This window comes from Grampus griseus (assembly GCF_964374135.1).
Source record: "Grampus griseus genome assembly, chromosome: 1".
Classification (NCBI taxonomy): Eukaryota; Metazoa; Chordata; class Mammalia; order Artiodactyla; family Delphinidae; genus Grampus; species Grampus griseus.
Genome location: NC_139017.1, coordinates 58,948,298 through 58,973,395, shown reverse-complemented (window position 1 = coordinate 58,973,395; position 25,098 = coordinate 58,948,298). Strand labels below are relative to the sequence as shown.

The following is a 25,098-nucleotide window of genomic DNA, read 5'->3' as shown; positions in this document are numbered from 1 at the left end:
GATGAGGAGGGATGCGAGGGAAGGGGGGATTTGGGAGAAAAAGAGGTAACTGCAGACCAAGACCAAGGGGAAGCAACAGACACAGTGCATGAGAGGCAGCAAGACCCAGCACGGATCGGGGACGGGATCAAGGCCATGACAGAGGCAGGAAACCTCCGCACAGTTTCCAAGTTCAACCTCCAAGATCATGCCATTTAACCTTCCCACTAACGCTGAGACAAATCCCACTCCTATCACTCTTCAAAGAAGGAAACCAAGGTTCTGGGAGTTACAGTACCCGAGACCACAGAGCTGCTGAGTAGCTGAAACAGGGTTTAGACTTTTTAGTCCTCAGACTCCAGTTCAAAGCCCCGGGCCTCCTGTGAGGGCACGTCAAAGGGCTACAGAAAATTAAAATGAGGTATCACCCTGAAAAACAAGTGTAAACAGACCAGTTCATCCAAAGTATTTTAGTGATCTGCCCTCTCTTCAGAATGTGAACATGGGCTAAGACAAATTGTATACACTTTAGATATTATTATCCCATATTACAGATAAGGAAACCAAGGCCAGATAGGTTAAATGATTTCTTCAAGGTCACACAGCTAGTCACCTGCAGGGCTACGATTCATTTGACTCATTCATTTATTCTTTCACTAATTTATTCATCTATTACATATTCAAAGAGAATCCAAAACTCACAGTAAGACAGCCACTACCATAAGGAGTTTACAGACAAGGAAACATGTTTCTATAATCCTGGTGCTCCACGTGAGCCTACCTCCCTCCACAGGTGGGCACTTGGTGCTGAATAATGTCTCTGTATTGAGTGAGTTGGTGAGTGGCTAGTTGTCAAACTGCAGTGGGAAGACAGAGTCAGGCTTATGTCAAGGTAAAGTCTTCTTTATCCACACGGTGCAAAAATTCCTATAAGAAGAGCTATGGCCAAGGACTAGCCCAGCTACTCTGGGGAACCCTGCCTCTCGTGGAGTGGGATGGGCTGAAGGGCAGAGTGGGATGCTGAGTGTGGTAGTTGGGAGATTTGCCTGTCCCCACCTCCAGGTAAGCTGGCCACCATACTGTCCTGAGTTCTGCACTGGCTTTTCTATCCACCCACTCCTGAGTTGGACACTCACCAGCAACAGGTGAGAAAGCTACACACCTTACGCAGGAGTAGGACGACCCCCAAGGGGGCACATATAGCACAGCCACTTTCCTCCCCTTTATCCTACCACTATGCCTACCTATCTACCACCAACCCATCTGCTTCCCAACCCCCGCCCCCGCCACCACAATCTTGTTCAATATTCTGGGGCCGGCTCTGATGCGATTTTCTGACCTTTACTTTGCTATTTCCAAAGGTCAGTTCTACAAGAGGATAATCAATTAGGTAAGTCATTGAAAGGGTGTGAGTAGCTCGACTTTGTTAATTGTGGCACAAGGACAGGAATGAGGAAGAGACAAAGACCATGATCCCCCTGATCATTTCCTGTTAGAGGAAATGACTCAAGCCAGATCTCCACGAGTGAGGAAGGCTCACTCAGGTTTTACTAGATCCCAAAGTCATTGCTCTTTCCCCTGCTACTCTGCTCTGAGCCACCTGTCTTCCCTAGAGAAGCAAGGAGGTGGGAAGGAGAAGGGGAGCTGGAGAGGGTCCTCTTGCAGACATTGCCTGAGCACTGACTTGATAAGCAGGATGAGCTGAGGACCCCTCCCCCCGAGTGATGAAAGCCCCAGAGTCCCTGGCAGGTTGGAGCGGAGAACCCCGTGCCTCTCCCTGTAGAAGAGGCAGACAGCTTTGGCGGATTCTAAAGAGGGCCCCCAGAGGTAATGGAAAGTGCAGCTCACTCAGGCGCAAGCATTCAAAGAGCGCCTCAGATAAGCTTTCAGGAGAAAATAATTGTGTGCTAATTGGCCTGTTGATAGAGACAGTCCTGCCTTCAGAAAGCCCTGATAGATCTCAGGTTCATTAGCACATCCAATTTTCCATAAATGCCAGATTGTGCAAACCCTCGTTCCAGTGAGCCTGTTCTCCTCCCCCTGCCCTTAACTCCCTGGCTGCTCTTGTCCTACCTAGGGGGGCACCTGCGAAGCTAAGCTCGAGTGAAATGGGCTTCTAATGGTGAGCGATAGGGCCGGCCAGGAGAGCACGGCTGACAGTGTGTGTGATTCAAAGAGCTGCAAATCGAATCCCAGGCTGCTACAGGGAGAAATTTGGACAAGTCACTTTAAGAATGCTTGTGAGGACCACTCCCTCTTGCCATCCTGCAATCCACGTGAACTTTTATGTGGGCTCTTTTCGGGCAGCTCATGAGCATCTCAAACCCTCCTCACTAAGTCCCTCTTCAGCCTTCAATGAATCAGAGGGTGAGCTACAACTAGGAAATAGGCCCCTCCCTTCCTTCAGGGCTCTGATCTCTTCCTGGGAATTATGGACAGGATGAATATGTATTCAGCCCTTTACAGTTTTCTAAGTGTTTTCATGTGAACTATATCATTTGGTGTCACCCCCCATCCTACGGTAGAGTGAGGGGTGATATTTACAATACGTTATTCACAGTATGTATCAGCAGGTAGGACGTCACTCATGAGGAGAGGTGCCAGCCGTAGTGCCAAAGCAGGGCTCTGAGGGTCTCCAGAGTTACATTAGTCCTTTGGTTACTATTAGGGGAGATCCCGGGGTTCCAGGGGAGAGATAAAGGTGGTTAGGCTGGCACACAGCAGATTGGGTGAAGATGATTTACCAGCCTGTATGGAAGTGTTTTAATATTTTAATAACTGATGTGGTCATATCAGCTGAATATAAGCCCTGGGTACAGGTGAGTAAAACAGTTGGTAAGTCCATGTCATGGAGTTCAATAACTAACTTCCCAAGACCATAGGAATAGTAAGTATCAAGGCTGAAACCCAATCCCCGGTCTTCTCACTTGAGTAAGTTCGTCTCCCACTAAACCAGGTAACCTGCCTTCCGCTATCAGTCAGGCATTTTATTGAGTGTCTCACCACACACCCGACACTGTGAAGGGACCTGGAACTGTATGCATGTGAAAAGAGTCCCCACTGATCTAAGCCCTGCTGTTGTGTGTGGGCAGGTGGAGATGGGCATGTAAACAGCTGCAGTCTAATGTGACAAACCCTGCAACAGAGGTATGTACTGACCAGAGTAAACCTTGCAACAGAGGGGGATGTTCAGTGGGGTCTCGGGCATGTGTTGGATAAACAAAAGGGGGCAGGGTGCCTCTTTCTCCACATTAGTGAAAAGAAGTTGCTAACAAAGGGTAGAAAGTAAGAGCACCTTTGCTTAGAGAAACAAGCAACAGGAAGATATGCTCGAGGGTCTCTCCTTCACCAAGGCTGAGCAAATGGGCAGAGCCCCTCACCTCCACCTCACCTCCATCCAGAGCAATGACCACACTGGAAACCAGCTCAAGCCCTGAGAAGGCATGTTCAGGAGAGGGAAGTAGGTGGCAGGGGCTGCAGTACCAGCAGAGGAGTGTGAGTTCACAAGGGTGTGCTGCAGGGGGACCTTGCTGTCTGGATCTGCAAACGCTGTGGGTTAAGGCAAAGAGATGGCCTCCTGTGGGACACCATTACTATCAGGATAAAATGGTCAGGTCAACCCTATCAAGGGAGCAGCACTCTGGCACAGGATGCCAACACCTCCCTTTGCTCCTTAGTCTAGGGGTGTGTCCTTGGACAGGTCACTAAACTATATGGAGATGAGCAGAGGGGGGAGAAGACACTAAATGCCTTGTTTTTTTCATGGTTCTCTGAATTGCAACCCATGGGGAGAACCCATGGTGTTCCCAAACAGAAACAGCTACAGGTCAAGCAGCTCAGCGGAAGCTGAATAATCCTCTCTCATGCCACGTGGGACTGAGGAGTTCCGAGAAGAGGCTTCCGAGGATGGTGGCCCTTCTCTGGAGGAGACGGGCAGTGGCTCTAGTTCTAGAACGTGCATCTACAGGCACTGTAACAGACGTGGATTCGAGTGCCTGCCCACCTCTCACGCTGTCACCCACAGTCCTTGCTAAAGAAGTGAATCCAGTGAGCCATGGTTGAGATTACGTAAGCCCCGCTCTTTGTGTTGGCCTGAGATGAATCCTGAACCAGACTCTTTGGGGAATTTAGAACTGTGATACTGAGAGAAAAAAGAAATTTAAGAGTTGATTACGGACACTTACAAAATTTGGAATAAATAATTATCAAGCACCTACCATGTACCAGGAACTGAGGATACTACAATGAACAAGAGAAGAGTCCCTGTCCTGAGTGCACTGGCTGAGAGACAAAACAGATTACGTCCAGCCAGGGCCAGAGTCAGCTTCAGAGCAAGACAAAGCTAAAGGTGGGCTGAAGCCACCAGTGTACAGAAAGTCTAGAATAAACAGAGGAAAGAACAAGAGATGCAGGAAAATGAAGCAGGCAGAGATGAAAAAGTAGAGGCGTGTTCCAACAAGAAACAGAGTAACCTGGGAGCGTTACTGTTCTTTTACCGCACCTATGTGTCTGGATTGGATCCAGTGTTTTGTTCTTAGAGACCTATGGTATCCTTCACCAGAGTTCTCTTAACAAACCATCTTGATACTGCATCCACCTTGTTTCTTTCAACTTAACACGCTTACAGGCACTTGCACACACACTGAGAAGAGCCCAACCCATGTGAAAAGTGGGGTCAGTGACTCATTCATTCACTCAGCAAACCTTTACTCGTTATCCATAATGTGGCAGGCTCTGTACTCTCACCGGGAACCAAAGATGCCTGAGACCCAGTCCCTCCCATAAGAATCGCATAGTTTCAGAGGCTCTCACGTTAGGTAGCAATCAGTTCAAATGATAATCCGTATAAGGGAGGCATGTGTTTGAAACACTGAAGAGGAACATTTAACTACCTTGGGAGTCAGGAAAGGCTTCACGAAAGAGTTACCTTTTTGAGCCAAGCGAAGAAGGGTTAGGAAGAGCCACTCAGGTGAACAGATGAGGATTGTAAGCAAAAAAGACAGCAGGTACCAGGAAGGGAGACTCAAGAGCATGGCATATCTGAACAAAGACTAGGAGGTAGACAGGACTGGCTTACATGGAATAAATGGTAAGTGAAGGGTTGAGGGGGGAAACAAGGGTTAAGAAGAGTGTAAAAGGAGCATTTGGAGCTGAAACTAAAAAGACAACAGGGACAGTAGGTCTTCAACTGCCTTCCCATTTTGTTGAGAAGAGGAATTATCCCTTTTCAAGGTCCACTTGTGCTGTGGCTCATGTCCTCTCTACATTTTCTAATTTGAACTTCCCAGAAATCCTTCACGTTAGAAATTATTCTGATTGTTCAACAATTTGAGAAGGATCAAATGAGGGCTCAGAGAAGTTTGGTAACTTGATCAAAGCCTTGCCATGAGCAGTGGTAGAGCTCAGACTCGCGGGTTCTTTCCAATGCCTCACACTGCCGCCCTGGATGGAAGGCGGTGGTTTGGGCTCTGTCCCATGTAGTCAAAAACCACTGAAGGATTTTAAGCAGGGGAATGATACGATATGACGATGTGCACTCGTGCGAGCAGCATAGATCGTGAATCAGGGAGCAGAGCTGAGAATGCAGATGGGAAGACTAGTTATGTGAGAAAATCAGGTAAGCGTGATGAGGTTCTGAATTATAGGAATGGCCGTGGGCATGACGAGGAGGCAAAGGGTAAGCTGAAGAGAACATGCAAGGGAGTGATTATAGTGATGGACCAAGAGATCTAAGTTGGGCAAAAAGACAATGAGGCCATGGAGGGATGAGAGAAAGTGAGAAGTTGGTCAGGTCAAAGGACAGGAAGGGACATTAATGGGACCACAGAGTTACTGATCCAGGCCTACCTTTCACGAATGGATAAGACCAATTCTTCTCCAACTTTGACACAGTCCACTAGAGGACTGAAGGGTGAGAGGGCTTCCACAGAGTTCTGTCTTCTTGGTAAAACCCACTCTGTGCTACTGCAGTTCTTTTTACATCATTTTAAGCTGCCTAAGATACCAGCCTCCCAAACGTACCCTAGCCTGTCTGAACTTCTGTCTTCCTCCTCTCTCAGACTCTCACTCCAGACACTGGCCATCCCCCAATCTGACACCTTTTCTTCACTTAACCTCCATCATGCTCTCTGGATCTCATGATCACTCCTCAGCAAGAACATCTATAACCTCAATCTCTTCTCAAGAGTCCGCTTCACCTTTTCATTCTAAGCACAACCTAGCCGCTCTGGAGGATGTGGTTTCCCCTGCCGTCCTCTCTAGCAGTGGCTGTCTGCCTTCCCACACCTCATACTGGCATGAAGTGAGGTGGGTCTTCCGCTGTGATATCCTGAACACCGGGCCTCCTTCCTCTCTAAACGTGAAGACAATCACCCACTACTCCTCTGTGTTGCCGTCTATTTTTCTTGTCACTCCCCCTCCCTCATTGAGGATTTTCAGTATTTAGCTTGCTCACCACCCTCTTTCTTACCACCACCCGGGTCTGTATCATTCCTGCTGACGTCAGCATCCATATAGGTGATCCCTTAATACCCAGCCTCCCAGTCCCCTGGCCTCCTCACCTCCTTATCTTGTCCTCTATCCAACCCCATCTTAGGCTCCCACGCCCATGGCCATGCCCCAGAACCTGACCCTCTGTAATAGCAATATAAAGCATTACACACTTGTACCTACTCTAGTCTCTTCCCTATAACAAGTCATCAAATCTACTGAGACTCCCAATCTTTTGACCTGGCCAACTTTTCACTTTCTATCATCCTATAATGGTCTCAGACCCCTTGATCCACCACTGTAATCACTCCTTTCTATATACTCTCAACTCCCTTGCCTATTTTTTCTTTCATCTTGTACACACACACACACACACATCCCTTGGTTAAATCCAGCTCTCCATCTCTCCCATGCCTGTCTGAACAAGACGTGCTGAATGTAGCTGATAAAACTCACAACGCCGCTGACAGGCCTCATGTTGTAATTACGACCATGAGTCTCAAATGAGTCAGTCCTTGGTGACACCCAACAATCCGGTCCATTTATCTAGTCATCTCGTCAGTTGATGACCTTAACGCTCTGAATGACCATTTCGTACATTCTTTTCTCAACAATTCCTTCTTTCATTTAGCCATGGACTTTGCTTGTTTCATCAAGGAAACGGAATAAATCAGAAGAGAACATCCGCATCGTCCCATTGCCACATCTGCCATCCCACTGCACGTGTGAGCTGTGAGCTCTGTACAGCCTCCGCCTCCAAAGCATGAAGTGTTCATGGTCCTGTGTGAGACCTGCTGCTCCACTTGTGCCTGGAATAGCAACCTCTCTCACCACCTCGATTGCTTCTGCAATTATCTCCTGTCTCTCTGCACCATCACTTTCCCCCTCTCTACTGAGTCATTTTAATCAACATACCAATATTCTGGAATATCTCCCATTTTAAAAACAAAAACACAAGCTCCCTTGATCCCCCATCAGTCTCCAGCTATCACCTATTTTTTCTATTAGCCTTTACAGCAAGACCTTTAAAGAACTGTCTCTACTATTCTGATTCCTCACTTTGTTCTCTCTCTTGAACCTTCTCCACTCAGCCTTTTATACCCTTCATGCCACTGAAGCTACTCCTATCTAGGTTACCAGTTACCTCCATGATGCCAAGTTGAAGGTCAGTTCTCAATCTGACTGCTCAACAGTTGCCTGCTCCTTCTTTTGTGAATCACTTTCTTCACATGGCTTTGTGATCCAGCTTTGGTTCTCTTCATACCTTTATGCTCTCTGTCTCAGCCTCCTTTGTTGAATCCTCCTCGTTTGGCCCATTTCTGAAAATTGATGTGCTTCACAACTCAAAGCCCTGGGGCCACTTGATTAGCTGCATTCAGTCCTCGAGTGATCTCATCTCCTCCTTTCCCAAAGTTTTAAATACCAACTACATATGTGGATATATTTGTAAGCCAACCTTATATCTCCAATCATGACATTTCTCTTTAAATCCTGGTGTTGATAACCAACTGTCTGTCAGATATCTTTAGTTAGACATCTAATAGGAATGTCAAATACGATATGTCTAAAACTGAACTCTTGATTTATTTCTTTCAGATCTGCATCTCCCCCTAGTGTTATCCTCAGTTAATGAAATCACTGTTCATCAGGTTGCTCAGGCCAAAAAATCTCACGGTTAATCTTGACTCCTTTCTTCCAATTTCTTAGCTAACACTCAGTAGGCTCTACCATCAAAACCTGGACCTGTGAATGTCTCACCACCTGTATAGCACCATCTTTGTCCAAGCCACCACTGTTTCTCACCTTGACCAGTGCAGTAATGACTGCATTGGTCTCCAGGATCCCTCTTTCTCCTCTCTTCCCTGATCGGTAATACCCTCATGATCCAGGCCCTGCGACCACTGGAGCCTCATCTGCCACCTTACCTCCCTTTTGACTCCTTCCAGCTACACTACCGGTGCTCCTGGATCCTACCAAGCACACTCCCACTTCAGGGCAGTTGCCCTCCCTCCCCGCTCTGTCTAGCATGCACTCACTCAAGATATACATGTGACTCACTCCCTTGCTTCATTCAGATCTCTGTCTGGTCTTCCCTAAAGTACCATGTCCCCATCACCCTCTATCTCCTTCCCTGACTTCATGTCTTTACACCATTAAGCCCACCTGACACTGTTCATGTATTTAATTATGTCTCCACCACTAGAATTTCAGCTTCGCGAGGGCAGGGACTTCATATGTTTTGTTCACTCTTGGATTCTCAGTATCCAGAACAGTCCCTGACACATACAGGTGTTCAATAAGGTTGGGATTGGCACACTACTATATGTAAAACAAATAATCAACAAGGACCTACTGTAGAGCACAGGGAACTATACTCAGTACTCTGTAATAAACTGTATGGGAAAAGAATCTGAAAAGGAATAGATATGTGAATATGTATAACTCTGCTGCACACCTGAAACTAACACAATGTTGTGAATCAGCTATACTCCAATATAAAATAAAATAAAAAAATTTAAATACTTATTGAACAAATGAATGAAAGAATGATAAAACTTCCTTGTGAGTCTTGGATGGGATGAAAGCAGGATGTGAGACAAGACTGAACCCCCTCAGCCTCCTAACTTTATATTTAGAAGTAGAATATCCAGTGTTCGCAAGTATCTTCACTAGTCTTCCCTCAAACAACATGAACTGTCCTAGAAATCTTCTAGATGTCAGTAGAGAACATGGGATGAAAGTTATAGTTATTAAAGTGACAGTAACTCTTGAGCTTTTTCAACCATACATGAAATCCTATCACCCCTCTGCTTGTTTTCTATTGCACTTTCTCACAGCCATGTGATCTGGCTCCAGCCTACCTCTGAATTCCATCTTGGACCAGCATCTTTCTTGTTCATCTCACTGCAGTCACAGCAGTCTTCTCTGTGTTTCACCAAGGCACCACGCTGGTTCCTGCCTCAGGGCCTGAGCACTTACTGTTCCCCCTGCCTGAACACCCTTCCCTCGGATCTACACACAGCTGACTTCTAAGGATTCAGACCTCAGCCTCGAAGTCTAAACCCAAAGTGCCCTCCCTCGACCAATCTGGCTAATACTCACTCTTCCCCTCTCTTACCTCAGGAAATCTGTACCTACGACTCGGTCTTTTCCTTATATCATTATCTGGAATTACTGGGCTGATTTTTTTACTTGTGTATTACCTTCATCCCCCACCAGAATGTAACCTCTGGAGAGCAGGGCCCTTGTCTACCTTTCACCACAGTCCCTCGGCTGGAACCTGCCTTAGGGTAGAAGCCACGTGACTATTTGCTGCAGAAGGAAGACACAGACCATGTTTTAGGGCTGGTTTAGGGTTGTGCCCACATCAGAAAGCTGCTTTCCCACTTCCATCAGTCAGGCCTGGCTCACTTGCAGCCAGTTAACACCCAGGCCTCCCTCTGCTTTCTCTGCCTGTCTGCCCTCCCTCCCCCAGGACCTCTCAGGCCCTTACCTTGATGGCCCCTGTGGCTATCTGGATATGGTGCAGCCGTCGCAGGGTGCTCTCTCTGTCGATGAAGTAGGAGGCTGCCAGCTGGTGCAGGATCTCCAGGGACACAGCAGAGCTGTTCCCACCGCCCCCGACTATAGGGGCAATTCCTGCCACCTCTGACTTTCGGCTCAGTTTCCGCTTGTCCACAAAAATGGTCAGGGACTCTTCTCCTACAGCAAACAACATGGGTGCACTGGTGAGGCCTTCAGCTCCCTAATCCCCTACCAATAAGAATGTGAAACCCTTCGCCTGGGGAGACCGAACGAAGAGGGAGCCCACGGCCCCTGCTGACGGACTCTTCTCATCCATGCCATGTTCAGAACAATGTCATCAGACTGCGCCACAGGATAAGGGCACCATTGCCTGCGAGGCCCTCCGCCTCCTCCCTGCTTCCGTAATCTCCCAAAGCTCATCCCCGCCCCTCCGGCTTATCCAGTTAACATCCTCTATTGATCTCTGTCTCAGGCAATCTACCTCCATGGGGAAGATAAAATTCTCCGTCTCAAGTTGTTTATAAGAAGTCACCGTGGCTACTTCTGCTCCCTAACAAAGGGCAAAAGCCTTGAAGCTCAACCTCCCTTTTCCCCATCAAACGCTCAGCGCCTACCACATGCCGGCAGCTGGCCTGAACCCTTGGAGAGTTCCTTTTGTCCATCAGACAGTGAGCTAAATGTTATAATAAATCCTGCTTTCTCCTTTCCAGGGCAGAGAGAATGCTGCCTATTCTCAGCTCTCAATTCTGCGCTGGGTCCTAGCCATAGGTTGCGCCATCCCCTAGCCATAGGTCCCCTTCCACCTTTGCCTCCATCCAGCCCAGAGTCATTCTAATTGGTTTGGCTGGTTACCAATCTCTACAGAGTGGAAGCAGAGAGGTCAGGGACTCAGTGGACATTTACTTCTTTGCCTATGGGTCTCACTATTGTAGCCACAGCCAATATTAAGATATGGAGAAACCTCGGGGTTAGATGGCTCAGTCAAAAGAAAAGTGGGAGCACCCACTTCTGGCAAGTGCTTAGTAGGAGTCTGTCTGTCTGTCCCCCAACCTCCTTACCCCACATCCCCTCCCCAGGAGGATGCTTATAAGCAATGTTCTGGGGTGAATTTGGATGTCAAGAGATTACACTGTTGACAAATGCACCAGAAAGAAAACGTTTCCCAGTCAATAATAGGCCAGGAAGAATAAAAGACCCAGGAAGAGTTTGAAGCTATAGTCAAGGGGTCTTAAAGCTATTTTCGATGAGCTGGCAACCAATGAGTGTAGGATCGTGGTATTGCTTACCTCCGAGGGTGGCAGAAAGTAAGAAGTGAGTGCCGTACTTTTTGATCAGGTTTTCGGTGACCTGTTGCAGGTTGGGTCTCCTTCCGAGGAGGCGGATGTTCCGGATAAACTCTGGGGCAAGAGGCAATGGCAAACTAAAGAAGTCCTTCCTTTCTAGAGCCAGGCTGTTCACTTTCCAACGTGCAAACTCCCTGGAGGAAAAGTCGAGGGACAAGGAAAAGCTCACTGTATTTTGGAACAAGAGGCATAAAATCGGAAGCAGGTAATGTTCTTCCTCCACTTGCACCCCCTCATCTCCTGTCAGCATACATCTCTGCAGATGGAGGGACCACTGCCTGAAAGAGGCCCTCTGGTCTCTGATTCCCAGTCGGTAAGACAGCCCTACCTCAGCTGACCTCCATTAGTACACGCTCCCATTGGAGAGTGGCTTATTCACCTGAAGGCAGTCATGGTAGTAGTGTAATGGGGAAAAACAAACAACGAAAATATTGGAAGCGGTTTGCTGAAATAAGATCTAGTCACAACTGCAACTCAGTGGATGAGTCACCTCATGGCCTCTGTTACCCATTTTGAAAGTCAGGAGGTGGATTTAGAACAACAGTTCTCAAACTTTTTGGTCTCAGGACCCGATCACACTCTTAAACATGATCAAGTCCCTGTATTTAGGTGGCTTCTGTCTAATGATAATTACCCCTTTAGAAATTAAAACTGAGAAAATTTAAATTTAGTTATCTATTATTTCATTTAAAGATAATAGAAATAAATCCATCATATATAACATAAATAACATATTTGTGTGACAGTCACTGTATGTTCTGGAACAAAACAGATTTAGTAAGAAGAATGGCATTGCTTTGCCTTTTGGCAAATCTCTCGAGTTTCTGGCTTAGCAGGAGAGAGCTGCATTCTCATATTTTCTTCTAAGTTCAATCTGTTGTGATAATTGTGGATATTCTTCTTCGGTACCACACGAAACTCAACAAATGTACTTTCTTAAAGGTTAATTACAGTGTGGAATCTGAAACCGTTATCAATAAGCTTTTCATACTCAGTTACATTAAAATCCAGCATTCTATATTGTACTTTGAATGGATCTTTTTACTCTTTATGATTGTGTAACATCATGTATTGGTCATCCATCTGGAAAATATGGGACCACTGAGTTATTCAGATCTTCCACATTTTGACACTTTTTATTATATAATATCAAAACTTCATATTTGTTAATATCACCACAAATCTCAAGAAAAAAGTCTTTAAATATTGGAAAGCTGTCAAGCTCATGATGACAAATACAAGTTTTCCAAAATTTCAATTTTCATTTGAAAGCTTAAATTTTATCATTGGTAACAAGTACTGTCAGTTACTTTCCTCGAAGAGGCAGGCTTGCTTCATTCTTTTTTTGTTTTTTTGAGAAAATGTCTGCCAAACACTAAAATCTGAATAACCATAGATTGTTGGTTGTTCTTTCAAGAAAAATTCAGTCCCCTGAAAAAAGTGGCTAGTTCAACTCACAACTCAATCACAAATGTATTTTTCTCTGAGATCATCATTCTTCAGTAACCTCAAACATGCTTTATATGTACTTTTCATCTCATCTTACAGAATATTAAAAAAGACATGTACTCATGGGTCAAGATCCAATAAAATTAATAAATTTTACTGCTTCAAGGACATTCATGAAGTTAAGCATACATGTATGTGTGTGTATGTTTAGGTATGTAATGATGAATACCTGACTACTAGTGTCATTTGGTGAGACTGCCCTTATTTAAGTTAAGATGCCAGCAGTTTCATTCACCATTGCTTTTGCACCTTTATTGCAAATGTCAGCGTGGACATCCTGAAAGGAACTAAGAGGATGTACATTTTGAGAAGCTCTATTCTAGAAGATGGCAAAGTTCCCTTCTAGTTCCATCTGGAATTTTAATCTTCATGCTTTACTCCTCACTGAAATATTTGTATTTTAAAGGGTGAGATTTAAATGATCATATCCACTAGTAAAAAAGGGGTTTTCCATTGCCTCCCAAATTATACTAGTAAGGATCGGCTCCACTGCCTTAGAAAACCACAAAATGTAGTTTTCTCAACTTTCTCACCCATCCCAACTCTGCTCTTCATGACAGGGCTAAACCTTGGTCTAAACTTCCCCCAAAATCCATGAAGTACAAATGACAAGTCCACAGAAAAAAATAAAATAATTCAAAATAAATAAATAAAAATCCATGCCCATTTGAGGCTACAGAACTCCCCTATCTAATTCTAGAAACTAAGACAGAGAGTGGGGGCATGTGCCAAACATTACCAGGGAAACAAAGGAAAAGGGATAACTAATAATTCAGGGTTCTGACAAATTAAAATTCCCACTGTGTGGCTTTATTTATCTAAGCAGGTAGTTCATAATAATGCATTATCTTTTATTTCCTTTATGGAGGAAATGCTAAACTTTAAAGTACAGGGTATTTGTCAAAATATTTTCTATCCCAAATCCCACTGCAGCATAAAGAACAGTTGCTTGAACTCACTTCTTATTGGCTGGATGGCCAATCAAAGACATAGAGCAGCTTATTAAACAAACAAACAAAAAACCACAAGATCCAACCATGTTCTGCATACAAGACTCACTTCAGCTTTAGGAACACATACACTGAAAGTGAAGGGATGGAAAAAGATATCCCATGCAAGTGGAAACCAAAAGAAAGCTGGGGTAGCTTACTTCAGACAAAATAGATGTAAAGCCAAAGGTCATTATATAATGATAAAGGGATCAATTCATCAAGAAAATATAACATTTATAAATATTTATGCACCCAACATAGGAGCACTGAAATATGTAAAGCAAATATTAACAGATCTGAAGGGGGAAATAGACAGTGATACAATAACAGAAGGCAGGGCTTCCCTGGTGGCGCAGTGGTTGGGAGTCCGCCTGCCGATGCAGGGGACGCAGGTTCGTGCCCCGGTCCGGGAGGATCCCGCGTGCCGTGGAGCGGCTGGGCCCGTGGGCCATGGCCGCTGAGCCTGCGTGTCCAGAGCCTTTGCTCCACAACAGGAGATGCCGCAGCGGTGAGAGGCCCGTGTACCGCAAAAATAAAATAAAATAAAATAACAGAAGGCAACTTCAATACCCCACTTTCAACAATGGATAGATCATCCAGACAGAAATCAGCAAAGAAACATTAGACTTAAACTATATGTTAGACCAGATGGACTATATGTTAGACCAGATGGACATAACAGATATTTATAGAACATCCCATCCAGCAGCAGAATACACTTCTCAAAGGCACATCGAACATTCTCCAGGATAGATCATATGTTAGACCACAGAACAAATCTTAATAAATTTAAGAAGACTAAAATCATATCACACATCTTTTCTGACCACAATGGTATGAAACTAGAAATCAATTACAAGAAGAAAACGGGAAAATTCACAAATACATGGAGATTAAACGACATGCTCCTGAACAACCAATGGGTCAAAGGAGATATCAAAAAATATTTAGAGACAAATGAAAATGGAAACACAAATACAAAAACCTGTGGGGTATAGTAAAAGCAGTTCTAAGAGGGAAGATTATAGCTATAAATGCCTACATTAAGAAAAAATAAAGATCTTAAATAAACAACCTAACTTTACACCTCAAGGAACTATAAAAGAAGAACAAACTAAGCCCAAAGTTAGTAGAAGGAAGAAAATAACAAAGATCAGAGTGAAAATAAATGACATAGACACTAAAAAGACAATAGAAAAGACCAATGAAACTAAAGGCTGTTTTTTGAAAGGTTTAAAAAAAAATAGGCAAATTGTTAGTTAGACTAAGCAAGAAAAAAAGGAAAGAAGACTCAAATAAAATTAGAAATGAAAGAAGAGACATTACAACTGATATCACACAAAGGATCATAAGAGACTACTATGAACAATTATACACAAAATTGGACAACCTAGAGAGAATGGATACATTTCTAGAAACATATATATATATATATATATATACACACACATATATAAAACCTACCAAGACTGAATCATGAAGAAATAGAAAATCTTAACAGTCTAATTACTAGTAAAGAGATTGAATTAATCATCAAAAACCTCCCAACAAACAAAAGTCCAGGATCAGATGGCTTCAATGGCAAATTCTACCGAACATTTAAAGAAGAATTAATACCAATCTTTCTCAAACTCTTCCAAAAAATAGAAGAGGAGGGAAACTTTCATACTCATTTTATGAAGCCACCCATACCCTTATACCAAAATCAGACAAGGACATTATAAGAAAATAAGATTACAGGCCAATATCCCTGATAAACATAGATGCAAAAATCCTCAACAAAATATTAGCAAACTGAATTCAACAGTACAATAAAAGGATATACACCTTGATCAAGTGGGATTTACTCCAGGGATGGAAGGATGGCTCGACATCAAATCAATCAATGTGATACACCACATTAACAAAACAAAGGATAAAAATCATATGATCATCTCAATAGATGTAGAAAAAGCATTTGACAAAATTCAATATCCATTTATGATAAAAACTCTCAAGAAAGTGGGTATACAGTGAACATACCTCAACATAATAAAGGCCATAACTGACAAGTCCACAGATAATATCATACTTAATGGTGAAAAGCTGAAAGCTTTTTCTCTAAGATCAGGAATAAGACAACATTGCCCATTAGCACCACTTTTATCCAATATAGTACTGGAAATACTAGCCAGAGCAATTAGGCAAGAAATAAAAGTCATCCAAATAGGAAAGGAATAAGTAAAATTGTCCCTATTTGCAGATGGCATAATATTATATATAGAAAACCCTAAAGACTCCACCAAAAACTGTTCGAACTAATAAACAAATTCAGTAAAGATGAAGGATACAAAATAAATATACAAAAATCTGTTGCATTTCTATAAACTAATAGTGAAATATCAGAAAGAGAAATTAAGGAAACAATCCCATTTACAACTGCATCAAAAAGAATAAAATACCTAGGAATAAATTTAACCAAGGAGGTGAAAGACTTGTACACTGAAAACTGTAAGTCACTGATGAAAGAAATTAAAAAGACACAAATAAATGGAAAAATATTCCATGCTCATGGACTGGAAAAATTAGTATTGTTAAACTGTCCATATGACCCAAAGCAACCTACAGATTCATTGCAATCCCTATAAAGATTCCAATGGCATTTCTTACAAAATAGAAAAGACAATCCTAAAATTAGTATGGAACCACAAAATACAAAATACTAGCCACAGCAATCCTGAGAAAGAAGAACAAAGCTGGAAGTATCATACTTCTTGCTTCAAATTATACTACAAAGCTATAGTAATCCAAACAGTATAATATTGACATAAAACAGACACATTGGTCAAAGGAACAAAAGAGCCCAGAAATAAACCCATGCATATATGGTCAATTATTTTATGACAAAGAAGCCAAGAATATTCAATGGGGAATGGATAGTCTCCTTTGACATAACTGGAATGATAATGGGAAAACTGGATAACCACATGCTAAAGAATTTAACAGGACACCTATATTACATCATATAAAAAATCAACTCAAAATGGATTAAAGACTTGAACTTAAGACCTGATACTATAAATCTCCTAGAAGAAAACATAGACAGTAAGCTCCTTGACATGAATCTTGGTGATGGTGTTTGTTTCTGGCACCAAACCCACTCTCCCTGCTTTCTTGTAGGCCACACCTAGACTTCATTAAGTAACAAAGAATTTCTATCATATCACTTAGTTTGTTAGGGGGTGAAAAAGGCAGGTATTCTTCCATTTTTCACAGTTTCTTACAATGGTGATAGCTCCTCACTGAAAGGAAAGGCCGCTTTACCAAAGAGGTGAATCCCACTTTAATTAAATCTAATAAAGAAAAATTGGTTCTCACATTGCTTGCTTAGTGCACTTCATTCAGGACTGCTGAACAGTATCTCCTATGAGAAGCTTTTTCCCTGACCATCCCATCCAAAAGAGCACACCTACCTCTGCTTCCCCATGCCCTGCTTTACATATCTTTTTAGCACTTATACTACCTGACATAATATATATTTTTAATTCTCTTTCTCTTCCATTAGAACATAAATACTATGAGGTCAGGATTGATTCTTTCTGTCTTATTCAACAGCAACAGAACAATGCTAGATGTTGTAAAACAGAACAATAGTAGATATTCAATAGATTTTTGTTGAATGACTGAGTCTCTCATTTATTTTATCTATTTAAAATAAACAACCAGGCTTCCCTGGTGGCGCAGTGGTTGAGAGTCCACCTGCCTATGCAGGGGACACGGGTTTGTGCCCTGGTCCGGGAGGATCCCACATGCCGCGGAGCGGCTGGGCCCGTGAGCCATGGCCGCTAAGCCTGTGCGTTTGGAGCCTGTGCTCTGCAACGGGAGAGGCCACAACAGTGAGAGGCCCGCGTAGCACACACACACAAATAAATAAAATAAAATAAACAACCATTATTTCATGTCACAGCTCTCCGAATCATTTACTTGTTTGCAAATTATTGAAACTAGATAAAAAATGTTAGTGATGAGAATACACAGAAGCAACAACCAATTAGTGATTGATGTGAAATAAAAGTAAAGCATTCTAAGTGTGTATACATATCAATGAGAAAATTAGATTTGATTTACAAAAATGTAACTTACGGGCATATTCTGTGCATTTTTTATATATAAATCAAGGCACTGAAGGTATTTTCTTATGCTTTGGTACACTGAGTCTGAATCCCCTTTCACTGTCTTCAGTGGACATGGACAACTTCCAATGACAGTCCACGTGCCGAAGTGCCGCGAGCGTGGAGCGCCCGTTCAGACTCTGCTGTGCTTTACACCCGGTGTTAAACATCAACAGCTCCAATCCCCTATACTAGGTCTAACAACAATCTCTGCCACACTCATAGTGTTAAAGAGCCCCAAAGAGGCAACAATCTTGGAGTTCTGTACTTTTCCTTAGTCTTCATCTTCCTTTGTCCAACATCAGACTTGACATATTTGAATACTATTTGCCAACCTCTTCCATGTTATCATGTACATTGAAAATTCTCTGTATGTGATGCATTGGGATCAATGAATGAGGCTTCTCGGGCCTGAGGAGACAAGCACAGGGAGTCCTGCTACCCCAGACCCTGCCCAGTCACCCCAAGGGCTGAGGGAATCAATATATGGACACCCCTATCATCCATCTGTAGCACCACCACATGCCAGCATGCAGAGCAGGTGAGAACACCTGTTGCAGTCCTCTTACATTATAAGAAAATCAGGAAACGAAGAGGGAAGTGGTTTGCCTAAAACAATATAACCATTTGGCACTAGAACCAGAACAAAATCTAGTGTCCTAACCCTATCCCAGTGCTATTAACAACAACTATGATGGTGGTGACAATAGTAACAATGAGACCCGGAGAAGTTAAGAAAATAACTTGCAAAAAGTCACACAGTAAGTGGCCGAGCTATGACCAAAACCCAGGTCAATACCATATTGCTGTTTCTATAACACTATTTTCCTTTGTGTATATTCAATTAAGTGTATTTTATTTCATTCTAATGCTTTTTAAAAGTTTACTATCTTTCAACAAAGATATTTTCATTACCCAGAACACTTAATTCCTTTAATTATCTACACAAAACAGGAATGTACTGCATATCCAAAATGTAGTGCAACATATGCACCAAAGCAAAACCTTTTTTGGATGAAGGTAGTTTCAATATACCCATTTGCAGGAGGAAAAATTAAGACCTAGAAAAAAAATCAACTCCATGCACAGGGTACCGTGCAAGGAATCAGAGATAAAGGCCTGATTCCAGCTCCTAGGGCTGCTCTGAAAATCATAGCACAGAATAACAAATGACTTAGAAAATGAATGATACTGCCTTAGGAAGGTTTTTATGAGCCAGTAATAAAAAGTAATGGTTAACATTTAATGAATTCTTAGCATGTGCCAGGCATTCCAAGTGTCTTGCAAGTATTAACCAATATAATATTCAAAACACCCCTATCAGAGGTAAAATATAATTATCCTCATTTTACAGACAAGGAAATCGAGGCACAAATAATTTGCCGAGTAGGTAACACCTGGTAGGTGGCAGAGTCAGGACTGAAACACAGGCTGTCTGGTCCCAGGATGCACAGTATTTACCAACGTGTTATACCACCTCCCCCGTGAAAGTCAAAGGGGCAATCACGAGTTTGTGAGTGGAAGAGAGAGAGAGAGAGAGAGTGTGTGTGTGTGTGTGTAAGTGAGGGGGTAGGAGAATTTCAGTGGAGAAATACACCCTCCCAAAACAAATAAACAAAACTCGCTTCCATAAACTGGTGGGGTGTCGACTCAGAATTAGGCATAAGGCCTCAGCTGGCTGCAGGAAGGTTCAGGCTCTGAGAGCACCCAGTGGTTTTCTCTTCTACTTCACTCCGTTTCCTGCCTGCCCTTTGGGGCCCTTCACTGAATCAAAATAATGGAGGAAACATCTGTGAATGGAGTTTGAGCCAGAGTGGTAAAAAAACAAAAAATGTGCTTAGAGAACTTATTAACCTGGTTCTTTCCAGCAACTGAAAACCTCAGAAGGCAATACTGGAAGGCAGCCTGAGCTATTCAAATAATAAATGTTCATTTCCGATTTTTCATTTAGTAGGTTTTTTTTCCATAATAAAATAATCAAGGCTCTTTTTTCCCCTAGGAAAAGGATGTTTTCTATATAACAATTATATTAACACATGCTACTTCAATTAAGCCATCATCTTTGTTTCAATTAAGACATCAAGTAAATTTTCATTTCAATTTAGCCATTTCTCCTAAAATCTTCTCCCACTGTGTTTGTTTCACAGTCAACAGTATGAGAAAGCAAACATTTTAAGCACTAGGGAAGGCCATATGGAAAGGGCCCTTAAAGCAACAGAGGTGACTACATAAAGAGCTCACAGGTTAAACCAAGGGTGACCAGAGCTCTCCAATGTGGACCCTGCCTGCCGTTAACTGAAGCACTTCAAAACGTTGCTTCAGTTAAGGGCTACAATTAACAGACGTTTAGGCCACTTTCTATTGCATTTTAGATTAGCCTAGAGTGAATCGCAAATATTTTTGTCAAAGGATTAACATACCCATAAAATTATTAATAATCAAAACAAAGTTTAGGAAAGGTACAATCCCGATTGGAGGGTAAAATCCAGTGTGTTATTAGGAGCGAGCGGACACACCGACACCGAGAATATTGTATACGTAACAAAAAATCTCTGTCTGTATTCTGAAGTGATCGTAGTTATCTCTGTCCCAGACTGCTAAACACTAACAGTCCGGTTGCCAATACAGGATGCTTCTGGTTGCACGTGAGTTTAGGGATTTTCCGGAATCCAAAGGGGCCTGTGACAGGAAGGCGGAACCAAGCCCCACGCCAAGCCTCAGGCAACGGGAGCTTCAGCAGGGCTTGGGGGCCAGGCCAGCTCCGGATCTGAAGCAAAAGGGTCTCCGATTAGAATACTAAATGGCTACAAGGTGTTCCCAATTTGAAAGATGCAAATGAAAAGGAACGCCTCCACGTAGCAGCTACTGACTCTAAGGTCACCAAACCCCCTGCAGCACTGCGTTCCTCCACCACACACGAGGTCAACAAAAACTGCCACTGAGAGCCAAGAAAGACAGAAAGAGCGCAGCCGGGGGCTTCCATCCAGGTGCGGTTTCCAGCAGCCACATGCTGAAGAACAACTTTTCGGGCTTGTAAACTGAGAACGTTGACCCAGCCCCCTTGAAGAGTCATGACCCATGAAGCTTCCCTCCCTATGAAACCTTAAGGAGGAGAGTATTTCTTTAAAAATCCATAGTTTAATCAGAAATAGAGTTACAGATGTAGAAAACAAACTTATGGTTACCAAGGGGTAGTGGGGAGAGGGATAAACTGGAAGATTGGAATTGACACATACACACTACTATATATATAATAGATAACTAATAAGGACCTACGGTATAGCACAGGGAACTCTACTCAATACTCTGTAATGGCCTATATGGGAAAAGAATCTAAAAAAGAGTGAATATATGTATATGTATAACTGATTCACTTTGCTGTACACCTGAAACTAACATATAACATTATGAATCAACTGTACTCCATTAAAAATTTTTAAAAATTAAAAAAATAAAAATCCATAGTTAAAAAACAAAACTATACCTCAGTGAGGCTGAAACCTAGTAGTAATGAACACTGCAACCTACAGTATGGGTAGTTGCACTGAGACCTTGTGCTTACAGCCAGATTATTTTTTTACCAACTTTCCAATAGACACGTCTTTCCCTCTCTGTGTGGGAAGCACATTTCGGCCCACTTCCGAGACCACCAGTATGGGTGCCATTTGGAAAAATCACATTTCCTGTATCCTGAGTATGCAGCTTGACCCACCGCGCTCCGCCGTGGCACCCCTGCAGGTTTGCACCATCCTGTCCCAGTGTCGGCGTGCCCCTGAGTGCTCAGAGCTCATTTGTTCCCCTTGAGTTAGAATGCAGCCTGGTTTACCAGGGAAGGATTCAATGCTGTCTCCAGCAGAGAAAACCAGTCATCACCTGCTCACTCAGGCAGCTGTTCTAGAAGAGGTTCTGGTACTACCTGAGAGGCTGGGGAGAAGTCGTAAGGCCACCACTGAGCCCAGGATGCCCAGCTCCAGGCTCCACTTTAAACACAATGGCAGAAGGAGTGGACTGTTGTGGTCGGGAATGTTGCCCTTCTCTAGTCTTCTGATGTATTTCCAACAACCTGTGTTTTGGAGGTACCCTCCTCCAACCTTTAGTGCTGAAAGGGACTGAGCTACCATCCTCTAAAAGGTTGTTTTGATATGAACCATACTTGTAAGAAAAAAAAATGATTTTCCTTGAAAAATGAAGGGAGACACAGGACAGGTCATTAAGTAAAATATTTAAGAACTTTGGAGCCAAAAAGATGGATTGGCCTTAGGCCAAGGACAAAAATAGGTTTCTTGTCATTTTTACTGTGATTTGACTTTGTCTGTGTAAACTGTCAACCAATGACCATTGGCAAATTTCTCCCATACCAACCAGTACTAGATAAATACAAATGTCTTTGTTCTCAGAGCCCACCTTTCTCCTGGAGAGTTGTTTTTTCCCAACTAGCTTCACTCGCCAATTTGATGCAGGAGTCTCAATAAACACTAAGACTTGGACTGCTGATTTCCCTAAAGAGTTCTAGGAAAGGCACCTTCTCTTTCTTCATCTTTCTAACAATATACCTTGCATCCAGGGCTAGTACTCTCTTCATAGAACTCCATCCACCAAGCTAAGACAGTACCATGTTTTCTTTTTTTTTTTTTGCGGTACGCGGGCCTCTCACTGTTGTGGCCTCTCCCGTTGCGGAGCACAGGCTCCGGACGCGCAGGCTCAGCAGCCATGGCTCACGGGCCCAGCCGCTCCACAGCATGTGGGATCCTCCCAGACCGGGGCACGATGTCCCCTGCATCGGCAGGTGGACTCTCAACCACTGGGCCACCAGGGAAGCCCATAGGGCTCATATTTGCCTTAGAAAATTCACATGAAGGAGAACAGCCAAAGCCAACATATACATTGAGCGATGCCAGTTGTTTACCTCAGTGACACAGCTAAGGTGGTTTCATGTTCTTGAGCTGGAAATTTTAGAGCTGAGGGATATATCATGCTTTGGCTCCTGTACAGAAGGCAGTATTTCTAGATACAGCACATCATCAGGAGATTTCCATCTCAACCAGAGATTACTATAATGTACTTGCCTATTAGAGTCTTTACTGCTATAATGAATAAGACATGATTAACCTGAGCTGTAAAAAGAAATTATAATAAAACCATAACCTCTTATATTGGTGTAAAGCTTTCCTTTAGTTTTTTAAAAAATAATTGCACACAATTCTTACACAAGCTCAACAATTTTATCAATGCAAGGACCTCAAGAAAGAGGAAGTGGAGTTATTACTACTCAACTATGAACCTTCTAGAAGTTAACAAATGAAGAGACGGAGAAACTGAAAAAAGGGACCAAGTCTCAGCTGATCAGTGGTAGAGTTTGATGAGAACCCACGCCACGCCACAAATGATTTTCTGTCTTTGTCTATGACCTGTGCTCAAGTTCAAAGGCCACTGTACACCTTTGTCATACTTCCCTGGAAATTCTTTTGCCTCGTTTACCACTGTGGCTGGGAGAAATCCCCAGGCAGAAAGGCTTTGATCCAGGAGCATTTGGGTAAAAATATCTCAGCCCCTGCAACTCCAAGAGGCACAAGAGGAGAAAGAAGGCCAGCCCTCCCCACCATGCCCCAGTGCCCCGGCCCACCCACTGGAAGAATTCAAGAAGCCTGGCATGGAGGTAATTTAGCAGCCTGCTGTGTTCTCAAACAACGGCCGGTAAACAATGATTGGCCAATTTCATTCTAATCTTCCCAATTTTGCTCTAATTAAAATCAAGCTGTAGCTTTCAAACAGTTTAATTAAGGCTGATTGGGAGAAATGGGGAGGGGAGACTCAAGCTTAAAGGAGGAGGAAGAGATCATTCTTTGGCGAATCTCATACTGCCCGACAGGCTCAGGGGCTCGGAGAGGGTGTTGAGAGCGGTGTGTTTGTACAATCAACAGGATGTACAGCAGACACACTGCAATGAAGGGCCAGTGAATCTATGAGGCCAGAAGGAACTGAGAACGGAGCTGAGACCTGTGTTTTCTGAGGCACAGAAAACCCCAGTTCTGCCCTGACCTCCCAACCTGATCCCCACAGCTCATCTTTTTAACTGTGGAGAAAATCGCTTTGTTCACTACTCTTCACCTCCCGTTGTGCTTGTCTTTGCCTAGCAAGCTGACAGCCCATGCCAGGCTTCTCCCCAGCAAACATCCATGGGCTTCCCATTATCTACTCAACCCCAAGAGAATTTCCCCTCACTGGCAGTTCCTCCCATTATTCAAGTTTATTCCTCTTGCAGTGAGATAGCCCTTCTGGTATTTGGGTATATGGACTACTCTTCTTTTTTTTTTTTTTTTTTTTTGGTACATGGGCCTCCCACTGTTGTGGCCTCTCCCGCTGCGGAGCACAGGCTCCGGACGCACAGGCTCAGCGGCCGTGGCTCGCGGGCCTAACCGCTCCGCGGCATGTGGGATCTTCCCAGACCGGGGCACGAACCCGTGTCCCCTGCATCGGAAGCAGACTCTCAACCACTGCGCCACCAGGGAAGCCCGGACTACTCTTCTTTAGATTAACTATTTTTAGTTCCTTCAATATAGTTCCCAGATCTCTAGGCCCTTATGCTTTAACTTTCTCTGCTTGCAATCTAGTTTGTCAATGTATTTCTTTTTGAAGATGACAACCACAATTAAACACAATCCAGTAGACGTGTTCTGAGCCACCAAGAGTACACTAGGATACGGTATCTGAACACATCAGTATCATCATAATTATCATCATAGTGTCAACTTACTGAGTCCTTATGTTGCCAGTCATGGGACTGGATGCTTTACATATTTTTCAGTCATCACCACAATCTTGCAAATGTCAGTGGGGTAGAATCCTCATTCTTGCCTGTATTAGAATGCCCTTTGACATGTAACTTTGCAGTAACTCTGCAGTATCACTTACTCACATGAAGGGAGCTTATTTCCCTCCCCCATTGATATTGGGCTTAGCAATGTGACATTGCTTTGGACAAAGGAACATGGACAGAAGTGACAGGTGCCAATTCTGGGCCCCAAAGTGCATGTCTCCACTCTCTCTCTTGCATCCCTGCCCTCACCATGAGAACTGTTCCCTCCATGAAGCTGTAAGATGCTGCCCTTT

At 43.4% G+C, this 25,098-nt stretch overlaps 1 protein-coding gene across 1 annotated transcript in view; it reads right to left on the bottom strand.

The window, feature by feature from the left end:
• BRINP2 (BMP/retinoic acid inducible neural specific 2) overlaps window positions 1–25,098 on the bottom strand; it is a gene marked incomplete at its 3' end in the record, with an annotated part of 115,750 nt that overhangs the window by 10,068 nt on the left and 80,584 nt on the right. The window contains exons 3-4 of the mRNA XM_082662220.1: window positions 11,280–11,470; window positions 9,962–10,170 (exon numbers count right to left, since the gene is read on the bottom strand). Coding sequence (XP_082518346.1) covers window positions 9,962–10,170; window positions 11,280–11,470 — 400 coding nt within the window. The remainder of the gene's footprint in view (window positions 1–9,961; window positions 10,171–11,279; window positions 11,471–25,098) is intronic.